This window comes from Panicum hallii, chromosome 6 (assembly GCF_002211085.1).
Source record: "Panicum hallii strain FIL2 chromosome 6, PHallii_v3.1, whole genome shotgun sequence".
NCBI lineage: Eukaryota > Viridiplantae > Streptophyta > Magnoliopsida > Poales > Poaceae > Panicum > Panicum hallii.
In genome coordinates, this window is record NC_038047.1 from 4,719,011 (window position 1) to 4,738,688 (window position 19,678).

The window sequence follows — 19,678 nt, forward strand, 5'->3', positions numbered from 1 at the left end:
TTATAAGGAAATAAATATTTGGCCTTCTCCCACGTTGGTGTTGCATGTTACTGAACCGGCTTCGCGCCATCATCTTTTTTTGTGTGAACTTATATTGCACTGCTCTATCTATATGTACATCATATGTGTGACCATATGGAAACGTATTGAATCAGTTTGCAATGTAGGTCACCAATTATGTGTCAGTTGATGGTATGACTCCACGACTCCACGTCTGCGCCAACCACAGTTTAAATATATATAATCATAGTGCCATAGTTCACATACTGTTGAGTTCTTCAGCAGCATTATTTGCAGGTATACGTGTAACTGGGCGTGCAACCGGTCATATGAGTGTGATGCTGATGAATAGGTTTATTAATTTGCTTCTGCATCATGTTGCCACCTTGCTGAAATAAAGTAAGGACAATCCATGACTGTGTGTTGAAAGTAGGTGATGCTACGGGGATCACGTATTGTGACCTAACTGGGAGAAGGTCGGCCTTTCATGTATCCTTGTTTATCTTTTTTTTTTTTGGAAATGAGCATCCTCATTTATCTCTGTGACAAAGAAACCTGATGATTTTATATCCGGGATTTGCTTTTATTATATATATATATGTATATATATACACACACATGACGAGGCTAAAATGCAACAAGGTGATGCACCCACCCTACAGTTGCAACCGAGAGACTAGACAGATTGCAACTGGGAGAATAGACTAATTGCACTGGACGGAACTGATTGCAACTAGGTAGGAACTAGTTGCAACTGGACGCGACCAGTTGGAATGCAGACCGACCCGGTTGCAACTGAAGGCGAACCGGTTGCAACTCAGACCGAACCGGTAGAACTGTCACATGCAACTGAGAGGGTGGGCGCATTCTCTATACAAAATGCACCTAGATGCATTGTAGCAAAACAATATATACATATATATAAGCACATGTAGAATAGATTTTCCATATGTATGTATGTATGTATGTATGTATGTATGTATGTATGTATGTATGTATGTATGTATGTATGTATGTATGTATGTATGTATGTATGTATGTATGTATATGTAGCGCTGAGGATTGAGTGCTGATGATACATATATCTTGTTACTTTTTGTGACGCCCTGAAAATTCATCAAATTAAATCGCGTGCTAGAGTGTTCCGTTTAAAAACCGTTCGTCGTCAAAACCCTAGCCCTAAACCCCTTTCGACGGCCGCGCGCGACCGCTTTCCACAATCAACGCCGACGCAACCCCTTTTTCTCCTCGCGCCGCGCGCTTCCCCCGCGCGTGGCCGATCGGCCGCAGTCACCGCCGCGATCGGCGCCGGCACTTCTCCCTCCCTCTCCTTTTTCTTTTCTCTCTTTCCCCTTATTTCTTTTTCCCTTTTCCCTCTCTTTCTTTTCTTTCTTCCTTTCTTCTTTTCCCCTCCTCCCTCCTGCCTGGCTCCTGCACGCGCGCCCGGCAGCACCCCGCCACGCCAGCTGCCGGCCGCCTCCCTCCCCTCGCGCGCGCGCACGCCCCTGTGCCTGGCCGCCCGTGCCCCGTGCGCACCCGCGCGTGCACCGCGTGCTGCGCTGCCCGCCGCGCCGCCCGTTGCTTGCACGCGCGCGGCCGAGCCGCGACGTCGCGACGCCCGCTGCTGCCGCACCCCGCCCTCGCCGCTCGCGCCGTCGCCCTGTGCCGCACAGCGCCCGAGCCGCGTCCACCAGCGCGCAGACCCGCGTGCGCGCCCCGCTTTCACCGCCGCTCGCCCCTGTGCGCGCCCACGCGCGGCACTGCTGGCCGCATTCCCCGCCGTCCGGCCACACCGAGCTACCGCGCCGCCCGCCGTTCGACCGAGACGTCCTGTCCCCCGGGCATCCACCTCGCCACCTGTGCGCCACGCCGCGACGATCACAAGCGGCCGGAGCACCATTTATGGTGCCCCACGATGCCCGCCGGGCACCGCCACCGCCGCACCTCGGCCTCCACCGCCCCAAGCGCCTATAAAAGGGGCCGAGGAGCACCCCCGGCACCCCCACAAACCGCAACGCCATTTAGCCCTCACCTCCTTGCCCCCACCACCGCCGCCACGAACGCCATCACCGGCCGCCGCCCCCACCGCGGTCCCACCTCCTCGCTGCGTCCCAAGCCGAGGTGAGTAGGGGAATACGACCCCCTCGCCTCCCTCCTCCTTTTCTCCCCGCCCCGACCGCCGCCAGGCCCCGGGCCGGCCGGGATTTCCACCGCCGGCGCCCCATCCCCTCTCCTCTGTTTCCCGTGGGGGGGAAAGGAGGAAGAAGGTGGTCGTTTACCACAAAACCCCCTGGCCTCCCCCTTGTTTCCAAAAGAAACCCCCCTTGTGCCACATTTCACTGCAGGCCCTCCTGTTTTTAACTATTCAGGAAAAACTAAAACCCCCGTCTCATAAATTTAATTTTAACTAGGTCCCTACACCTTTCTAGTATACCCTAAGTACCCCCAGGAGTTATAACCAAGCCCCGCTACCTCTAAAACATTTACGAACAAGTCCCTGACTCCTTGTTTAACCCTTAGACTTTTACAGAACCTATCATTTTATGCGCCAAACAATCTCCGATTGACCCGAAACTTCACCACGCCCTTTCTAGTATAATTCTGACCATGCCATCAAGAAACCACCCCAAGATATTACCCCTACCTCCATAACTAAATTATTTCCGATTCAAGCTCTACGATAAAAGCTTTTAGTCCTTTCGCTTGATTGTATGCCTGCTTGTGTGCATCGTAGGACACGAAGTGAACGAGGAAGGTCCCGAGTGTGATCAAGCGAATGAAGAACAGTTCTGCAACCCCGAACCCGAGGGACAGTGCTTCGATCAGGACCTCCCGCAAGGGTTTGATGATGGCAAGTTCAATTCCGCCCTTTGATGCATGTTTCTGTCCTTGTTTTTTTTATAAACACAACCCAGTGGCCTGTTTTATAAAATTGCATGGTTTTGCTTGTTGAAAACATGGTAGGATAGCCACCCTTGTTTGTGGAAACCATACCTTGACTACCTGATTTTATAAAGAAAATGTGTGTGTGGGAAGGGATAAAATGTGGTTTTGCAAGACGAGTTAGACGGGATGGATGGCATTTCTGTGTGAATTGCCGTTGGTGTGCTCGTACCTGTGTGGTTGAGCGAGGAAGGGAGATATCCATCTTGTCACCCCTAAGGACCGAGTTGATGTGTCATCTCACCTAGCTTCCTGTCATGCAAACCACTTAACCGTTGTATGGGCAACGGCTTAGCATAAATCCCACTAGTTAGTCTGGTAGCCATCAGGAGAGCTGAGAGCAACGGGTGATCAAGGAGAAGGGATAAGCTCTGTGTGACTTATGCCCCGGTTAAACCTCGGAGATAGGTCGAATGACCCCTTGATGGATCCCGTGATGGCTAGTCAGGTCTAGCTAAGGTGGGTAATGGCTTTGTTGGGATCTGCACCGACACTAAGGTGATCGTGTTGTGGTACCCCACCTGTGGGTAAAGTTGCACACCTCTGCAGAGTTAAAATCTATTCGAATAGCCGTGCCCACGGTATTGGGCAAGTTACGGTGTGGTCACATAACTAGTGTTTCTCTCTGGAACGGTTGGGCTGGTGTGAGTTGTTTGGGAAGTATCCGGCAGTTGAGTCATGTGAGCTACGGCGGACGGGGAGTCCGGTAGCGGATTAAAACTTGGATCCTGTGTGGATCAACAGCACGTACTCCTTGGCACTTGAAAACTTGTTTTGAAAACGTTTTAACGAACTTTTGCATAAAACCGAGTTTTTTTTCCGCAAATGAACTTTAACTTTATCCTTGGAATATCCTGTGCATTTAATTCTGTTATAACCCCCTCCGCGGGTGTGATTGGACTTGCTGAGTACATTCGTGCTCACCCCATTCTTACTTTTACAGTGGAAGATCCCGAATACATCCCCGAAGACGTCGAGTAGGGTTCCGTCCTGCACCCAGTCTTGCCTGTGGGTGAGGTCACCGTTGGAACTCCGCATGGCGCAAGACTCTGATGATCCCCTTTTCGTAGCTAGTGTAGTAGTGTGGGTTTTAGTTGTAATCCTCGCGATAGTGGCGCTTCACTGCCCATTACCACGAAGAGTTGTACGGTGATGTACCATCTGTTGTAATAAAGTGTTATCAGCCTCCTGGGACTGATAAAGTAACACTTTTAAGTCTTCCCTGATGGGGGGGACGCTTCACTTTTGCTGCCTTGGTTCGAGATCATGCATGTTGCCACATGATTTACTTTTAATTAAATAAATGGATCTATGTCGATTCTACACATTCTCTTGCAAGTTGCAACACATGTGACATATGGTGATTAACCTTTTTATTAGAACAACATATGATGATTAACCTGAACCTGACACTATATATTGGAGCATAGATATTCCAGAACACATGTTGATTAATGCTTACATCTAGACCTGTATCTGAGTGTTCTGGGAACATATGAATTGTTTATGAATCACTTCTATCATTAGCATTACGGAATACACACACACACACATGCACATGTAATCTAACCTGTAGGTGTTCCTGTCTTCAGAGCACCAACTCTGAAAATCCTCCATCTTGAACATTGTAGTGATGAACACCAATCCATCGCAGAATTAAATCAAATCGCGGCGCTCAAGAAGTAAGCTTCCTCTTCTTGAAGATCTTCGAAATGCAACCCCGTACGTCACTGATCAGAATCTTCTCCTATCTGTTTGCCAAGCTTGTCCTCATATCAAGGAGCTCGTGCTGATGTGTGATAGGGGCAGTGAGAAGTTTGAGCCAATTGATGAAGGAATTACAGTGATGTTACGATCCTTAAGATTGTACGGTTATAAATAAACTCTGTGCTAGGGGACGTACTCCAGGCTATCCTTGATCCCTACAGTTGTCCACCACTGCTGGAGTCTCTGCATGTGAAGGGATATTTCAACAAACGCGAGACGGATGAGGAGCTAAGAGTCAAATGTGAAAGGGTGAAGGACGTGATTCTTCCTTGTAGCGACTGCGACATCTTGTAGTTTCAAATGGAGGGAGCTGTGTTTGTAGACAAAAATCGCACACAAATTTCTCTGCGAGGAAGAAAAGAGTGCGAGGGTGATATTTACCCAGTGCACAAAATAAATAGACAACAAAGATTAAAAAAATATAAACTTTATTTATATTAAAAAACCGATTCCCTTATATATGTGTGCGCTCCATATTGGGAAGGCCTGACTATAGCAAGGTTTGACTTGGGTCACGTGGTCTTCCGGTTCATGGAGCCTCGAAAAACTCTCTATTAATTATCTCTGTAAGATCAGCTTGTCAGAATACCTCCAATTCTGCAGGTGTGGTTTTCACCTTCGGTCTCCACTCTATGTTCTCCATGCATGATGATAGTTTTGTAGATGTGGATGTCGTTGTATTCACAACTTTGTTGGTGTCCATGATTGTACCGTCCTTATATTCGCACTACCGGAAAAAAGATTTTTGCCGAGTGTCAAATATTTTGCCGAGTATTTTTTTTCGGGCACTCGGCAAAGAGCTTCTTTGCCGAGTGCCAGTCTTTGCTGAGAGCCTTTTTTAGACACTCGGCAAAGAAGCTCTTTGCTGAGTGCCTTTTTTAAGACACTCGGCAAAGATAATTTTCAAATCATATTTTGAAGTAGTAAATTAATTCAAATAAAAATATTTTCAACTACAAAGTTGTATAACTCATCAAGATGCACAATTTTTATTTTGGAAATTTTTTCATTTGACAAAATAAATGTACATTTGTTCACAAAATATATATCTCTCTCTCGTAGTTTATGAAACTATAAGAGAGATATATAAGATTTGTGAATAATATTAAAATTATCATGTCAGATGAAGAAATGACAAAACAACCAAAATAAACTTTGTAGATCTTGAGAAGTTATAAGATTTTACAGTTGGCAACATTTTAATTTGAAGTCATCTTATCAACAAAAAACTACATCTAAATATAGAAAATTAAAATTTGAATTTTGCAAATGACCTCAAATGGAAAAACCATCAAAATTAAAGTTATCGATCTCAAAAAGTTATGAAAGTTTGTAGTTGACAACTTTTTGATTTGAAATCATTGTGTCATATTAAAATACGTTTGAAGTTTTTAAATTTGAAATTCAAATTTTGTAAACGATCTCGGATGAAGAAACTAGCAAAATAAAAGTTGTAGATCTCGAAAAGTTATGCCACTTTGTAGTTAACAACTTTTTCATTTGAATCTAGTTACTATCTTAAACAAACAATTTACACTCGGACAATTATAATATGTGGAGAATAAAAACGTAATGTTGACACATGTGGTTCAATTGTGCAGTGGTAGAGGGAGTTGTTTGTGTGCAGGAGGTCGTGAGTTCGAATCCTATCATCAACAACTTATCAAAAATTGCTGAAAAAAATATGCAACCCATTAGATAGGTCATTAGTTGGCTGTGCATGCCTCCCCTAATAAAATTTATTTTTTCCTAATTCATTTTTTGGATTTTTTCCGATTTACATTTTGCCGAGTGCTTCTCTTTGCCGAGTGTTTTTTAGCACTCGGCAAAGACATCTTTACCGAGTGTAATTCGGGCTTTGCCGAGTGTCCCAGACACTCGGCAAAGCCTCTGAGTCTGGTAGTGTCGTATGGCTTGGCAATATTATTGCAGAGAGCGAAAATACAATGTACTGGGATTAGCCTTAAGTAGCACCTAGGGTTAATTTGCTAACATAGCAAATAAATTAAAGAGACAAGGGTATGTGTCTTAGACGCAAAACCAACTTTTGAAAACCGCGCACATGTTTTGGGCCCACCGTCAGAGTCATGATGATCCGGACACTAACTAATAATCGACTTGGGATTTTTTAAAACAACACAACCAATATGATACTACTAGCCTTTCAAAAAGAATATGATACTACTAGCCATTATAAAAGCTGTACATATCATTCCCTCGTCAATCATCATATGGCATGTCGTGGCATCCTCGGAGAAGAGAAGGTTACATCTTACATGATACAAGTACACTAATAGATTGAGATCAGAGCATTTCCAACAGATTATTTATCCCTCTTCCCAATATCAAAAACTAATATTTTGATGATTGGAGGTGCTCCAGCAGATTACCAATCCGAGCCCCGTTACATAAAAATTGGTAATCACCAAAACACTCCTCTCTCTCACCTAAATGAAGAGGATTTTTCCCTCTACCCTATTCTTGGTGATTGAATTTTAGCAGTCTGCTGCAGCAACCATTAAAAAATATAAAAATAGTTATTGATAACGGAGAGAGAGTGTGTTAGAAGGTATGGATAATGTGTTGGAGATGCGCATTCTAAGCGAGAGAAGGGCAGGAGTCAGGCAGGCAGGACGCCACAGCAGCGCCGTGCAGCCGAGAGCGCGTGGGCCCCAGCAACCTCCAGGAAACCGGACCTCTCATCTTCATTCTCCTGTCAACACGGGGGATCGATCGATCGCGTCTTAATTTCCATTGGATTCGAGGAGTTCCTTCATTCATTAAGCAAGCCGGGATCGAAAAGCCTCTCGTTCGCCAATTATAGAGCCTTTCGCCACTCCACACCGGCCCTTTGGTAGTCCCGGGACAAGATGAGCCTTTCGCAGCGCAGCGCAGAGAGAGCTCTCCGTCTCCTCGGCAGCGGCAAGAAGGTGGTGCAAGGTGGCCTCGCTGGCCGCTATTCACGGTCGCCCCCGGAAGGTGAAGAGATGTGCCACAAGGTCGTAATCTCCTGTAACGCTGTCTGTGGCGAATGGTCACTAGCTAACATCGCCCTATTGTTTCATCAGGTGTTGCAAGGGATCGGAAGAATAATGGAGGCGCTGACGACAGGCGGCACGCCGGTGCCGGCCAGGGACTGGTCGGAGCTGCCGCTGGATGCCCTCGCGTTGGTATTCGCCAAGCTCGGGGACATGGAGATTTTCATGGGCGCCGGTCTCGTGTGCTGCTCCTGGCTCCACGCCGTGGAGCTGCCCGAGCTGTGGCGGTTCGTGGACATACTGAGCCTTGCCTCGAGGCCTCACGACGACAAACCGCCGCTGCTGAAGACGACGAAGGCGGTTGACTCGTGAGGCGATGGAGTTAGGTGGAAGACGCGTCGTGGTGAAGATCTTGAGCAGTCGCGCAAAAGCGCTTCCAAAAAAACCTTATTCGCGCTCTCCCGGTACAGCATCTTAAAGGCGAAGTGTTTCGGAGACCTGCTCTTCCGTTCGCTGGTGCACGCCGGCGCTTAGGATGGAGAAGGCTACGGCGGTGGTGCAACAACGAGAAGAGGCAAATACCCTAGGTTTTGGTGTGTCTTTGGTGGAGGCCGATGAGTCATGTATATATAGGGAAGTCAAACCGACCTCGCGTTGTGATCGGGATATAAACAAATTAAGTTTAGAGTTTAGACTTTCATATCTCGCACACTTAGGACCAAGTGACTAAAAATTAAAACTTCAAAACAAAGCTGCGCCCCCGAACAGGAGGGCCGCGCGCCCGCGTCCTTCGTCCGGGGAGGCAAGGCAAGGCGTGTGCGCGCGCGTGGTGTTTATCTTCCCTCCCTCCATCACATAGTTTGAAGGAGTGGAGATAACCTCTATATTTATGTTGGTCATCCCACTCTTCCACTAGCAAGGTGGGACTAAATTTGAACCACTTTCTCTACGTATACATGGGCCTTTAAGATTTATTAAAATTTCTAAATTTGTTAATGGCTAAGCTCACTAAAATTCCAGCATGTAATGGGGAAGGGGTCAAGCTTGCCCGGGAAAAAAGTAAGCAGGGTCACCGTGGCCTCCAAATCACATTGGATTGGGGATATGATGAGGCACTTGTTGAGGTTAGTTTTGAGACCCGATGCACCTGCAAAATCTCCAGTATCCCACGAGTGAGCACCAAATCTTGCTGTCTTGGAGATAGAAAAATCACCACGTCATCAGCATAAATAAAGGCTCTTTCCTTGATCTTAGTGTGTAGTGTGTGAAAGAGTCTCTTATCATCAGCAAGCCGTAGCAGAGCATTCAAGGCCTCCCTGACCAGGATAAAAAGAAGCGGGGAGAGAGGGTCCTCCTAGCGTAGGCCTCTGGCATGGCAAATCCAACGACCGGGGGCGCCATTTAGGACCACCTTCGTGCTCGCTGAGGAAAGTAGCATGGATATCCAATCACGCCATCGCCTAGAGAAGCCTAGATGTTCCAAAAGCCCAATCAAGAATCGCCAATTAACCGAGTCGAAAGCTTTAGCAATATCGACCTTATGAAGAGCACTTGGTATTTTGCTGCGATGAAGTAGCTTAGCTGATAGCCGAACCGCTTTGTAATTCTCATGAATGAGTCTTGACTGGATGAAAGCGCGCTGATTGGGCCTGACAAGGTTGTTCATCAACGGCGCCAAGCGCCTCTCTGGAACCTTGGTGAGGAGATTATAGGCTTATCGGCCTATAATCACCCACCCCAGTAGCCTCCTCCTCACGCAGCAGGACCATGTATGCTTGGTTCATGAGGTAGAAACTTCGGCCATCCAGAGCCCAGATTGCATGGAAAGCTCTCATAATATCCCCGTTAATGATAGGCCAAGCAACTCTGTAAAACATGCCATTAAACCCATCCGGTCCAGGCGCCTTGTCCACAGGCATATCAACAATAGCTTGCCACACCTCCTCTTCAGAGAAACAATGATCAAGAATAGCAGTGTGCTCTGCCCTCAAGTTTGGTTCATCAAAACTGATCAGGTTTGTCTGCTCCCCACTAGTGCCCAAAATAAAAATTTGTATGCCCAAAATAAAACTGATTCAGCTTTCCCAAAAATCTCCATCACCAGATTGTCGGAGCAATCATCAAGTTGTCTCCTGAAGCGAGATCAAAGAGAGATTTTCATGACTTACAAGTTCACGAGCTACATCCCTGCGGGCTCTAGAGTTTAAGCCACGCACGTTCCATACAAGACAATTTTCACTTATCATTGGTTAATGCAATTGGCGACCATTAGCCACCAGCCAAAAGGCTTACGACGAAATCACGGGCACAGCCGCCTCCGCTGCCATAAAGCCCAGCCCAGTTGGGAGCAGCGCATCAAGAGCATCACATTGCGAGATGGTAAGGTTGGAGGAAAATGTATCTGTGAACTGTTGGAACGAAGAAGCATCCGGCGGCATGCTGTCCGAGGTAGCGCCTAGCTGCTTGATCATCACGTTTTGAGCTTGCAAAGCCAGCTTCGTTGCATGCTAGCCTTTCGCTGCGCCGGACAGCGAAGGCTTGTTGCTGCGGGCGAGACCTTCGCATTGGTGGAGAAACCTGCGGCACCGGTGGCTCAACCTCCCTACAAACAGTTTGTGCGAAATTAGCCAAGGTTTCTTTCACCGGCGTGCATGCCTCCGGGAGGAGGTGCAATGGGAGAGTTTCCCTAGTCCCCCAGGCAACTGTGACGTTGCGCCATGAAGACCTGCTCTGAAACCCCAGCTGACCGGACCTCCAGGAGCTGCCCACCCCTGCCACCAGGGGGTGAGAAGGAAGAATTTATCGCTTCGAGTCGCATGGGGTCAACTACGACAGCTGTTGGCGGACATTGGTGAGGTAGCAGGGTCATGGAAACATCGAGATCGCAGTTCGAAGCGCAGCAACGGCGCCGGCCGCCCTCCGATTCAGCCCTAATGGGATCAAACACCTGAATTTCATCAGCCGTGGCGTGCACATCATCGACCAGATCAAAAGCAAATGACTCCTCCTGCCAAATTGAGGGGGCAGATGCAGCCAAATCACAGGAAGGAGGATGAACGACGTGCTCCCGAGCGCGAGAACCAAACCGCAAAGGAGCAGTGAGCGACCAGCCAAGTGCCGTCATGTGGCCTACTGCAGACAAAGGTGGCGTGGCATCAGCCGGGGCCTTCGACCCAGATCCCCCGCAGCACCACTAGGTCCAGGGACATCACCAAAGCCCGGCTGCCGAAAGACCGTCCGACCCGGCCACGGACCAGAGCGAGAGGCTTGATGAAAACCAGGGTAGTCATCTTCATCATCGGAGTCGCTAAGAACACGATCAGGAAGATCCCCAGAGTCATCAGAAGAGCCTCCATTCTCGTTCCAGTCCTGAATCTCAAGAATTTCTACTTCAATCTTGTATTTAAGCAAGTTAAGCTCATGGTTGATGATCTGTTCCGGGCGCAAAACAATGGATTATCGCCCAACAAATTGACATGCTTCTGTATACGAATGGTGGCCTCGTTTGGTATGAGATCCGGGTCGCTACACCATACCACAGCCTGAAAACGACGCAGATCAGCACGCGCCGCCGTAGATGGTGTTGGTTCAGGCCGTGCACAAGCATCCCCAAGAACAATATGCGCTGTCGCAGCCGACCAAGCATGCGCTGGTCCGCATCGAATCACTGTCCGCAGTTGACAAATGGGTCCATCGTCGAAAGCGGAGCACCATATGTTAGCAACCGGGAGGGGCGGCGCATTGAGCACATGGAGCAGATCTTCATGATTTCTGAATATGATCAGGAAGTCCTCTAGCCAGTGCCGATGTAAGCTGAAACTACTTCCTGGACGGCCATAATTGCCTTGACTGTAGCGGCGCACCTGATATGGAGCAAGCAATGGGCGTGTGCCATCGACCAAAACGACCAGGGCCATCGCCGCCAGAGCATCCTCCTCAGCCTGTAACTCCACGGAGCGAGGTATCGTGCGAGTGACATGGAGCGGCCGCCGGGAAGGATGGCCGTTCGGGAGTGGGGGGCAGGAAGGGTCGGTGAAGCGGGGTCCCCGGCGAGGCCCCGCAGATCGACGGTGGGCTGGAGTATGGCCGACCTGTGGACGTCGAGCCTGACGAAGCAGTTGAAGCGGAGGCTGCCAAGCGACCAAGGCCTCCGGAGTTCGAGGCGACAGCAGCATCCATGCCAAGAACGATCCGACGCACCGGACGACCGCGCCCCCGCAGCTGCGACGCCGGGAGACGAGGGCGCTTGCAGTTCTTGGAGCCCGGGCGGGGGAGCCAGTGCAGGTCCTCACTCATCTCGTTAGATCTGGAAGAGCACAGCACATGCAGGAGACTGCGGACACCAGATCCAGGGCAAACACTCGAGGGGAAGGTGGCCGCCGAGGCCGAAGGGGCCGCTGCCGCCGGGACCGGGGTGGTCACCGGCGGTTGGGGAGGGGGCTCTCCGCTAGAGAGAGAAACTAGAGAGAGAGCGCTATTGTATTCTCGGAACTCTGAGTAAGATTGTATATTCTCTCTGATCAATATTTCTAACCTCTGTAAACAATCATGAAAAATTCTTAATGTATTTTTCTAACATAAGGCATCATGCTCTCCATCTTCTCACAAAGTTTAATTTGAACTTAAAACTCTACCTCTATATGGAGAAAAAATGACACATTAGGGGGTAAAACGAGACTAATATTTGTTCACAGGTTAAGGCGGACAAAGTGTATTATATATGTAGTAAAATAAATTTTTTGTCTTCCATTTACATATATATGTGACGCTGTAAGTACTCATATAGTACATTAGTGGCCTAAATTATTGTGCATGCCATGCCTGCATCATGATTTCAGACTGCGTTGCTTTCCACTTTTATGAATCTGTGTGGAGAGTCGAGACATCATCAGTTCCGATCCGAATAAAAAACCTAAGATAATAACAGAGAGTTGGAGAAGGCCAGAACTCAAGAGACCTCGCAGCCGCGTGATGATGAAGGCTGAGCACGCCGAACCTCTCGTCTTCTTCTTTGCTCATCCCATTTGTATCTGTGCCCGGCCTTGAAGTGGCGCTTTAATTCTCACAGGAAACGAGGAATTTCTCATTAAGCAAGACGGGACTGAAAAGCCTCTCGATTGCTCGTCTTTATAAACTAGTGCGCCACCAAGAACGAAGAGCCTTCCATTGTCACATCGAAGAGCTCTCCATCTCCTTCCTTGGCAGCAGGTACGGTGGTGGTGGATGATGATGGCCTCGCCGGTTCGCCGCCGAAGGTACGGAGTTCGGCTGTCGCAAGATGGATTGCAGGCTGATGATGGTGAATTACTAGCAATTGTCTGTGTTGTTTCATCAGGTGTGGCGAGGGAATGGACGATGCACCACCGATAGGAACAGGCGACTGGCCGGTGCCGGCCAGGGACTGGTCGGAGCTGCCGCTGGACGCCCTCGTGTCTGTCTTCGTCAAGCTCGGCGCCATCGAGATCCTGATGGGCGCGGGCCTCGTATGCCGCTCCTGGCTCCAGGCAGCGGAGCTGCCCGAGCTGTGGCGGTCCGTGGTCATGGCGTGCCACAAGGTGGTGGACAACATCGTCGACGTTGACGACGACACAGTTCGCGCCTCTCCCGTGGAGCCAAAGATCAACCGCGATGTCCTGTGCGCCATGGCGAGGGTCGCCGTCGACCGCTCCCGTGGGCAGCTGGAGGTGTTCGTGGCCATGCGGTTCGTTACCGATCAACTCTTGGAGTACATCGGCAACAGGTACCAACTTATCGTCTTCCTCCTTCAAAAAGTTCATCAGCATCGTAAATTAATCCCAATTCGAATACACCCAGCTTGAACGAATTCGACAATGTCACAGGTCGCCCGCTCTGAAGACCGTCAGCCTCATCTCGTGCGCCGGCGTCTCCAACCAAGGGTTCACGCAGCTGATCAACAAGTGCCCTATGCTAGAGGACCTCCTGCTTGCGTTGTGCCACAGGATCGGCGGCCGTGACGTCTACGAGGCTGCCGGCCGGGCATGCCCGCGGCTCAGGCGCTTCAGGCTGTGCAAGAGGATGCTTGTTTCCTTGCTCGCAGAGAAGCCCGGGGAGGCGCTCGGGTTTGCGGCGATGCACGAGCTGCGGACCCTCGTCCTCATCGGGAGCGACGTCACCAACGCTGAGCTCGCGTCCGTCATCGACTGCTGCCCTCGCCTGGAGAGTCTCGACCTCATGGACTGCTTCAACATCGTCGCCGACGACGTGCTGCGGGCGAGGTGCGCCGGGATCAAGTCGCTGATGCTTCCTCCCCGCCGTCGCGAGGTTGATGTTGACGACGAGTACGAATCTCTCAGCTTAAGGGATTGCGATTTCGGCTCGGACTCCTATTGAGAGATGTGATGATCCTTATTGTGGACGCTGCCTTAGCCTAACTACTACTGTGGTAAAGCGTCCGTGTGGTATCTCAAAATGTTTACCAAGTTTTTTATCAAGAGACTTTGTCAATTTATCCTTTTTTTTCTCCATGAAATAATTCGTGCAAGAATCAAGATACAGGTATACCTATGCTGAAACTATACAAAAATTCCAAATTAAGCTTCAATATTCGCCATCGACGAGCCTGCGCTGTGGCGCCGCCTTGACATGGGCACGTTCCCGTTGCTGTCCCCGGGCGGCGAGCGCGGCGTGGCGGCGCGTCACCATTGACGAGCCTGCGCTGAGGCGCCGCCTTGACATGGGCACGTTCCCGATGCTGTCCCCGGGCCGGCGAGCACCGTGCGTGCGCCCCATGGTGCGCGCCGCAGTGGACCATGGCGCAGTTCAGTTCATCGCCTTCTGGGGCCTCCCATATGACTAAACTTTGAACAATAAAATATGCAAGAAAATCAATGATCGAACTCTGACAGTATGTAAAGTCAGTTGCTAAGTATTTGTGAAGGGAGACTAGTGGTTCAAACTATAACATAATTGTGATTATAGTGGTTCATCATTTGTTTAATTAGACAAGAGTTGTCAGTAATGAGAAACTACTGGCAAAAGAATGAGAGAGAGAACCAAACTTTGAGTAAATCTCAGGGGGTGTTTGCAATTAATCTTCCATTTAACAAGATCCGAGTCTTCCTATTCGCTTCCTATTCTCTAGCGCCCCAAGATCTCCAGTCCAGGATACAACCGATGGCCTCCTCCCCCCACCTCAAGAACCCTCGCTCGTCAGCCTCCGCGGCCATGGCGGCGAGGGACTGGGCTTCGCTGGCCCCGGACATCCTGATCACCGTCATCCTCATGCTGGGGCCCGCCGAGATCATGCGGGGCGCGGAGCGCGCCTTCTCCTCCTGGCGGCGCGTCGCCGTCGATGATCCGGCGCTGTGGCGGCGCATCGACATGGGCACGGAGGTCTTGCCGTTTTCCTCCGGCGGACGGGCGGCGGCGCACGCCGCCATGGATCGCGCCGCCGGGGAGTGCGAAGCCTTCTCGGGGCCCTGCGACAACCACTTGCTGTTCTGCCTGGTTCGAAGGTACGCCCTTTCTGAAATCCATTTTCGAAACTAAAGGGCAGCGCTAGCGTTACTGATCGAGTGTACATATGAACTGTGATCGATCTGGAAATTTTTCTTCCTCCTGCAGAGCACCCTCCTTGAAAGTCCTGCATGTGAAACATCTGTATGCGCAAAATAAAGTACTGAACTCGGTGCTCAACAGACTACCTCTCCTGGAGGATATTGAAATTTCTCCTTCATTTGCCAGCACTCCCTCTGAGAATTTGCTTCAATCCGTCTGCAAAGATTGTCCTCGTCTCAAGAAACTCAGGCTGAACTGCAGCGAGTCTTTTGACTTCCACAATGGCAATGGCGTGGCCTTGGAGATAATCCATGGAGGAATCGCACCGATGCATGACTTGCGCTCCATAGAATTGCTTCACTGTGACCTGACTACCCAGGGACTGAGAGCAATCCTTGACAATTGCCCTCTACTGGAAACTCTCCACATTACTGGATTTCTAGTTGGTGGCAAGATCGATGAGAAGCTACGGCGGAAATGCGCTAGAGTGAAGGATCTGACTCTTCCTGGTAAATCAGTGAAGCTTTACAGATTTCATCGTAATGGTCCGGTCAGAAGACAAGTTTCTGGGCCCTTGGAGATGGATGACTGATCCTTAGCGTGCATGTACATGGCAACTTCCCCTTTAGTGACTTTAGATTTGTAATGTAAAGTTCCATGTATGTACTTTCTAGTCATCCTGTTTGCAATAATGATGGTGTTTGGATCTATATGTAGTGGGATCAACTGTTGTCAGGGACGACCATTCTTTTGTAGTGAGGCCCTTCTGCGTTGTGCTGCCAGGATAGCTTTATTTTGGAGTCAGGGTTCAACATGCATTCTGTAGAATTTTTATGCCATATTGTAGTTTTATGTGTATGGCCTTGCAGTGGCGCCAGAGAACGGAGTCAAAATGAAACAGATTCCACCATACTGAACAAAAAACAGAGCCAAAGTACATTTTGAGCTGCTTCTATCACCAATCGTGTGTATGCATCAATGGAAATGAAATCGTCTGTTATCAAGGAGAGGTCTTGAGTGATGAGTTTCCTTGTGCATCCGAAGCAACTCAACTCTGAACTCCGCTACAAATGTTACGTAATTAAATCAGTTCTGTACCGTCTTACATAAGTACAGCAAAACTAATAAAATCAGTTTGCAGTAGGTTGTTTATGCTACATTTTGAGAGTTCTTAAACAACGTGTTTGTAATGATGTGTTTGTTTTTGCATCATTCTGAAAAATATGCTACATTCACGAGATTCAGAGGAGTCTCAGACAGAGTAGGAGGGTGTCAAACATGAAGGCAGACATGTAGGGGCGGATAAAGTTTTTTGCGAAGCTCGAAACACGATGCCGCAGCCGACAAGATAGAGATAATACATAGCTAGGTCCTGTTTGGCATGGCTCCTGGCTCCTCCAAAAACGGCTCCAGCTCCGGCTCATCTGCTCATCTGGTGGAATGGCTTCTCTGGCTTCTCTGGCGAAGCTGAAGCCATTTTGAAAAAATATTTAGCAAAATAGCTCCTCCTATTGTTTAATATAGTGAAAAATATCAAATGGCCATACTACCCTTATCTATTTATTTTTTTCTCAATTCTTCATATTCCTTTCCTTCTTATTTTTTCTACACCTCCTATTCTCTCCTTATCCATTCTTCCTCCGTGCACCCTCTTCCTCTCTCCCTCCTGCTGCGGCCCGCGGCTCCTCTGCCCACGCCGCCGGCACCTCCTCCCTCCTCCTCTCTCTCTCTTGCCGCGGCTCCTCCACCCACACCGTTGGCACCTCCGCCTCTCGCCCACCGTGGCCTCATGCTCCTACGGCCGTGCTCCGCCGCCCCTCGGGCTCCAGCCCTAGCCCCTCAACGCCCGCGGCAGGCCGCCTCCTCCGCCTCGGACCTGCGCCTCGAGCTTAGCGCTGGCGGCCGGCCGCGCCACGCCTCGGGCTCCGGCCACCACGAGGAGGCGCAGCGCGCAAAGGGAGCGCGAGAAGGTGCAGCGCGCGCCGAGTGGGGAGGGGGGCAAAGGTGACGAGCGAGATGGAGAAGCTCCTGGAGCCGCGCGGAGCCACGTTTTGTGGCTCCTCCTCCACTAAATCGCTCCAGAGTGTAAATTCTGAAGCTTCAGAAGCTGAATACCTGAACCCCGTTTGGAAGGGCTCCAACAGGAGCCAATTTCAGAGCCGCTTCTGGAGCCTGCCAAATGGGCTCCTAGAAAGATGTACAAGCGCCTAGCATTAATAACAGGAATGCAGCTTTGAAGAACGGTCCAGAATACGGAGAGACGCTATGGCGCATCGTCTTCTACGCGTCTAGACTCTGCAGATGTCCATAAAAACAGCATCTGGCTCTGAGCTCTGGCATCCTAATCTCCTCCACACCTGACCAAGATTTGCAGGTCGCAGCGATGCCCTCTCCCTCCAGCGGCGGTCGCCGCAAGAAACCTGCTGCGGCCTTGCCGCCGCCGGCACCCGCGTCGTCCATGGCGGAGAGGGACTGGGCGGCGCTGCCCGGGGACACGCGAGATCATGAAGGGCTCAGACCGCGCCTGCTCAGCGTGGCAGCGCGTGTCTGTCGGCGAGCCCAAGCTCTGGCGCTGTGTCGACATGGGCACGGTCCGGCGGTGGTCGTCCACCACGAAGCCGTGGCGGGCGATGGCGCGCGTCGCCGTGGGCCGCGCCGCTGGCCAGTGCGAGCACTTCTCGGGTCCCTGCGATGATGACTTCCTACTCTATTTGGCTGAGAGGTATGTATCCATCCGTGCTAGCTCTTTCACACATTCGCTACCGTAAACATCAGAGAAGAACATTCATCTAAAGCTGAACTCTGTACTGTTATCTTCCTTTTGTGTCTAAACTTGTACCAGTACGAACAGTTTTCTTTTATGGATCTTAAGCGAGATTTTAATAGTCTTCTATATACTACTGCAAACGTGAACTGTTAGGCAGTTTACACGGTTTAGATTTTTTGTGCTCAAGTTTTGTGAACTTCGCTATCTTAGTTATGTAAGGATAACTAATCCAGTTGATTATATTATTGCAAACACGTCATGAAGAACTGTGTCGTCTTATCTACTCCCTCGGATAAAAAAATTTACGTGATAAAAACATTTCACAAATATTACTGTAGTATTTTAATAATGAGCCAAAGTCTATCTAGCATTTTGTGTCCAAGTAATTCTTTAGGAACTCATCATTGCTAAAGATAAAAATGATGGACCAGTAGTCCAGTATAAATCCCCAAGTGACATACATCTGTGATTGGAGGGAGTTGGGCGCCCTGTACACATATGTTTTTTAAGTTGCTACAATCATTACCAGTATATCCGATCCCTTCTAATTTGAGGGCACTCCTTCATGCAGAGCACCTTCTTTGAAAATCTTACATGTCTCACATGACGATGCATCCAAAGTAGCATTGGATGTGACACTACTCAAAAAGCTTCCTCTTCTTGAAGATGTCGACATTTCACTCGTATTTTAGTGATCGTGCCTCTCAGGGGTTGTTTGAAGCTATATGTGAAGCTTGCCCTCATCTCAAGAAACTCAGAATGATCATGGGTGTATGCCTGGACAGCAATTACTATGATGACGACATGGACATTTATCATGAAGAAGCATATGTGATTCCAGTGCTGTCTGAGTTACGCTCTTCAGAATTGCTGCACTATAACCTCACCGCTGCAGGACTGACAGCCATCTAGTTGTCCTCTTTTGGAATCTCTCCATGTTACGCGGTTCTGTCATTGGCAGGATGGATCAGGAGCTGCGTGCAAAATGTGCTAGGGTGAAAAATCTGTGTCTTCCTTGTGATTCGGATGAAAACTCTTCTGATTATGAAGAATATGGTCCGCAAGAAGGCTATGAATCGGACGACATGTATGACGAATTTTTTTTACTAGGTATGTTAGAGAGGATGTTGATGAACTTTAAGTATTATGATGTCTTGGATATTACCTATCATTACTCTACGATGATCAATTCAATTTTATGGTTTCAGATGCATCCTTTTTCTTTCTGAATCAGTTTGGTCAGAATGTGTTATATTTGATGACGTTTGCGCGTCCTGTGGGAACAATGAGATCCCTATCAGCATTGGATGAGCTTGTATGATAAATCTCTTTACATTGTGCCATACTGCCCATATCGAGACCTGTTACACCCAAGGTGCGCACCACCAGTATGGAGAGGTCTGCTGGTGGCAGCCATACCTGCCCGTTGTCGAGCACCCCGGGCGGCTGCCGGCCATGGCATGGCAGCACACATAGAGGCCTGAGTGCCTGATGCATCTCAGATGAAGCTGTTGTATTTGCAGCGTTGCATTAGCGTACTAGAGAGTTATTTGGTCCCTATCCTCATGACGCCCCTGTGGCAACACATAGATTTCTCCTACTTTGGTATTTCAGAGACACAACAGATGGACCTAAACATCTCAGACGTATAAGCACTCTCCAAGAGATAAATCTGAATTCTAGTTTTGGTCGTGAAAACCTTTGC

The 19,678-nt window shown here is 49.2% G+C and overlaps 2 protein-coding genes across 2 annotated transcripts; both read left to right on the plus strand.

Moving 5' to 3' along the window:
- The first annotated feature begins 12,640 nt into the window (after positions 1-12,640).
- Positions 12,641-14,137, plus strand: LOC112897952 (putative F-box/LRR-repeat protein 9). The gene is made up of 3 exons (XM_025966357.1): positions 12,641-12,943; positions 13,024-13,428; positions 13,529-14,137. The coding sequence occupies exons 1-3, from the start codon at positions 12,912-12,914 to the stop codon at positions 14,037-14,039; spliced, it is 948 nt and encodes a 315-aa protein (XP_025822142.1). The 5' UTR covers positions 12,641-12,911; the 3' UTR covers positions 14,040-14,137.
- A 736-nt stretch (positions 14,138-14,873) lies between these two features.
- On the plus strand, positions 14,874-15,798 carry LOC112896916 (putative F-box/LRR-repeat protein 23). Its single transcript, XM_025965040.1, has 2 exons — positions 14,874-15,163; positions 15,273-15,798. The coding sequence occupies exons 1-2, from the start codon at positions 14,874-14,876 to the stop codon at positions 15,796-15,798; spliced, it is 816 nt and encodes a 271-aa protein (XP_025820825.1).
- Positions 15,799-19,678: the final 3,880 nt, after the last annotated feature.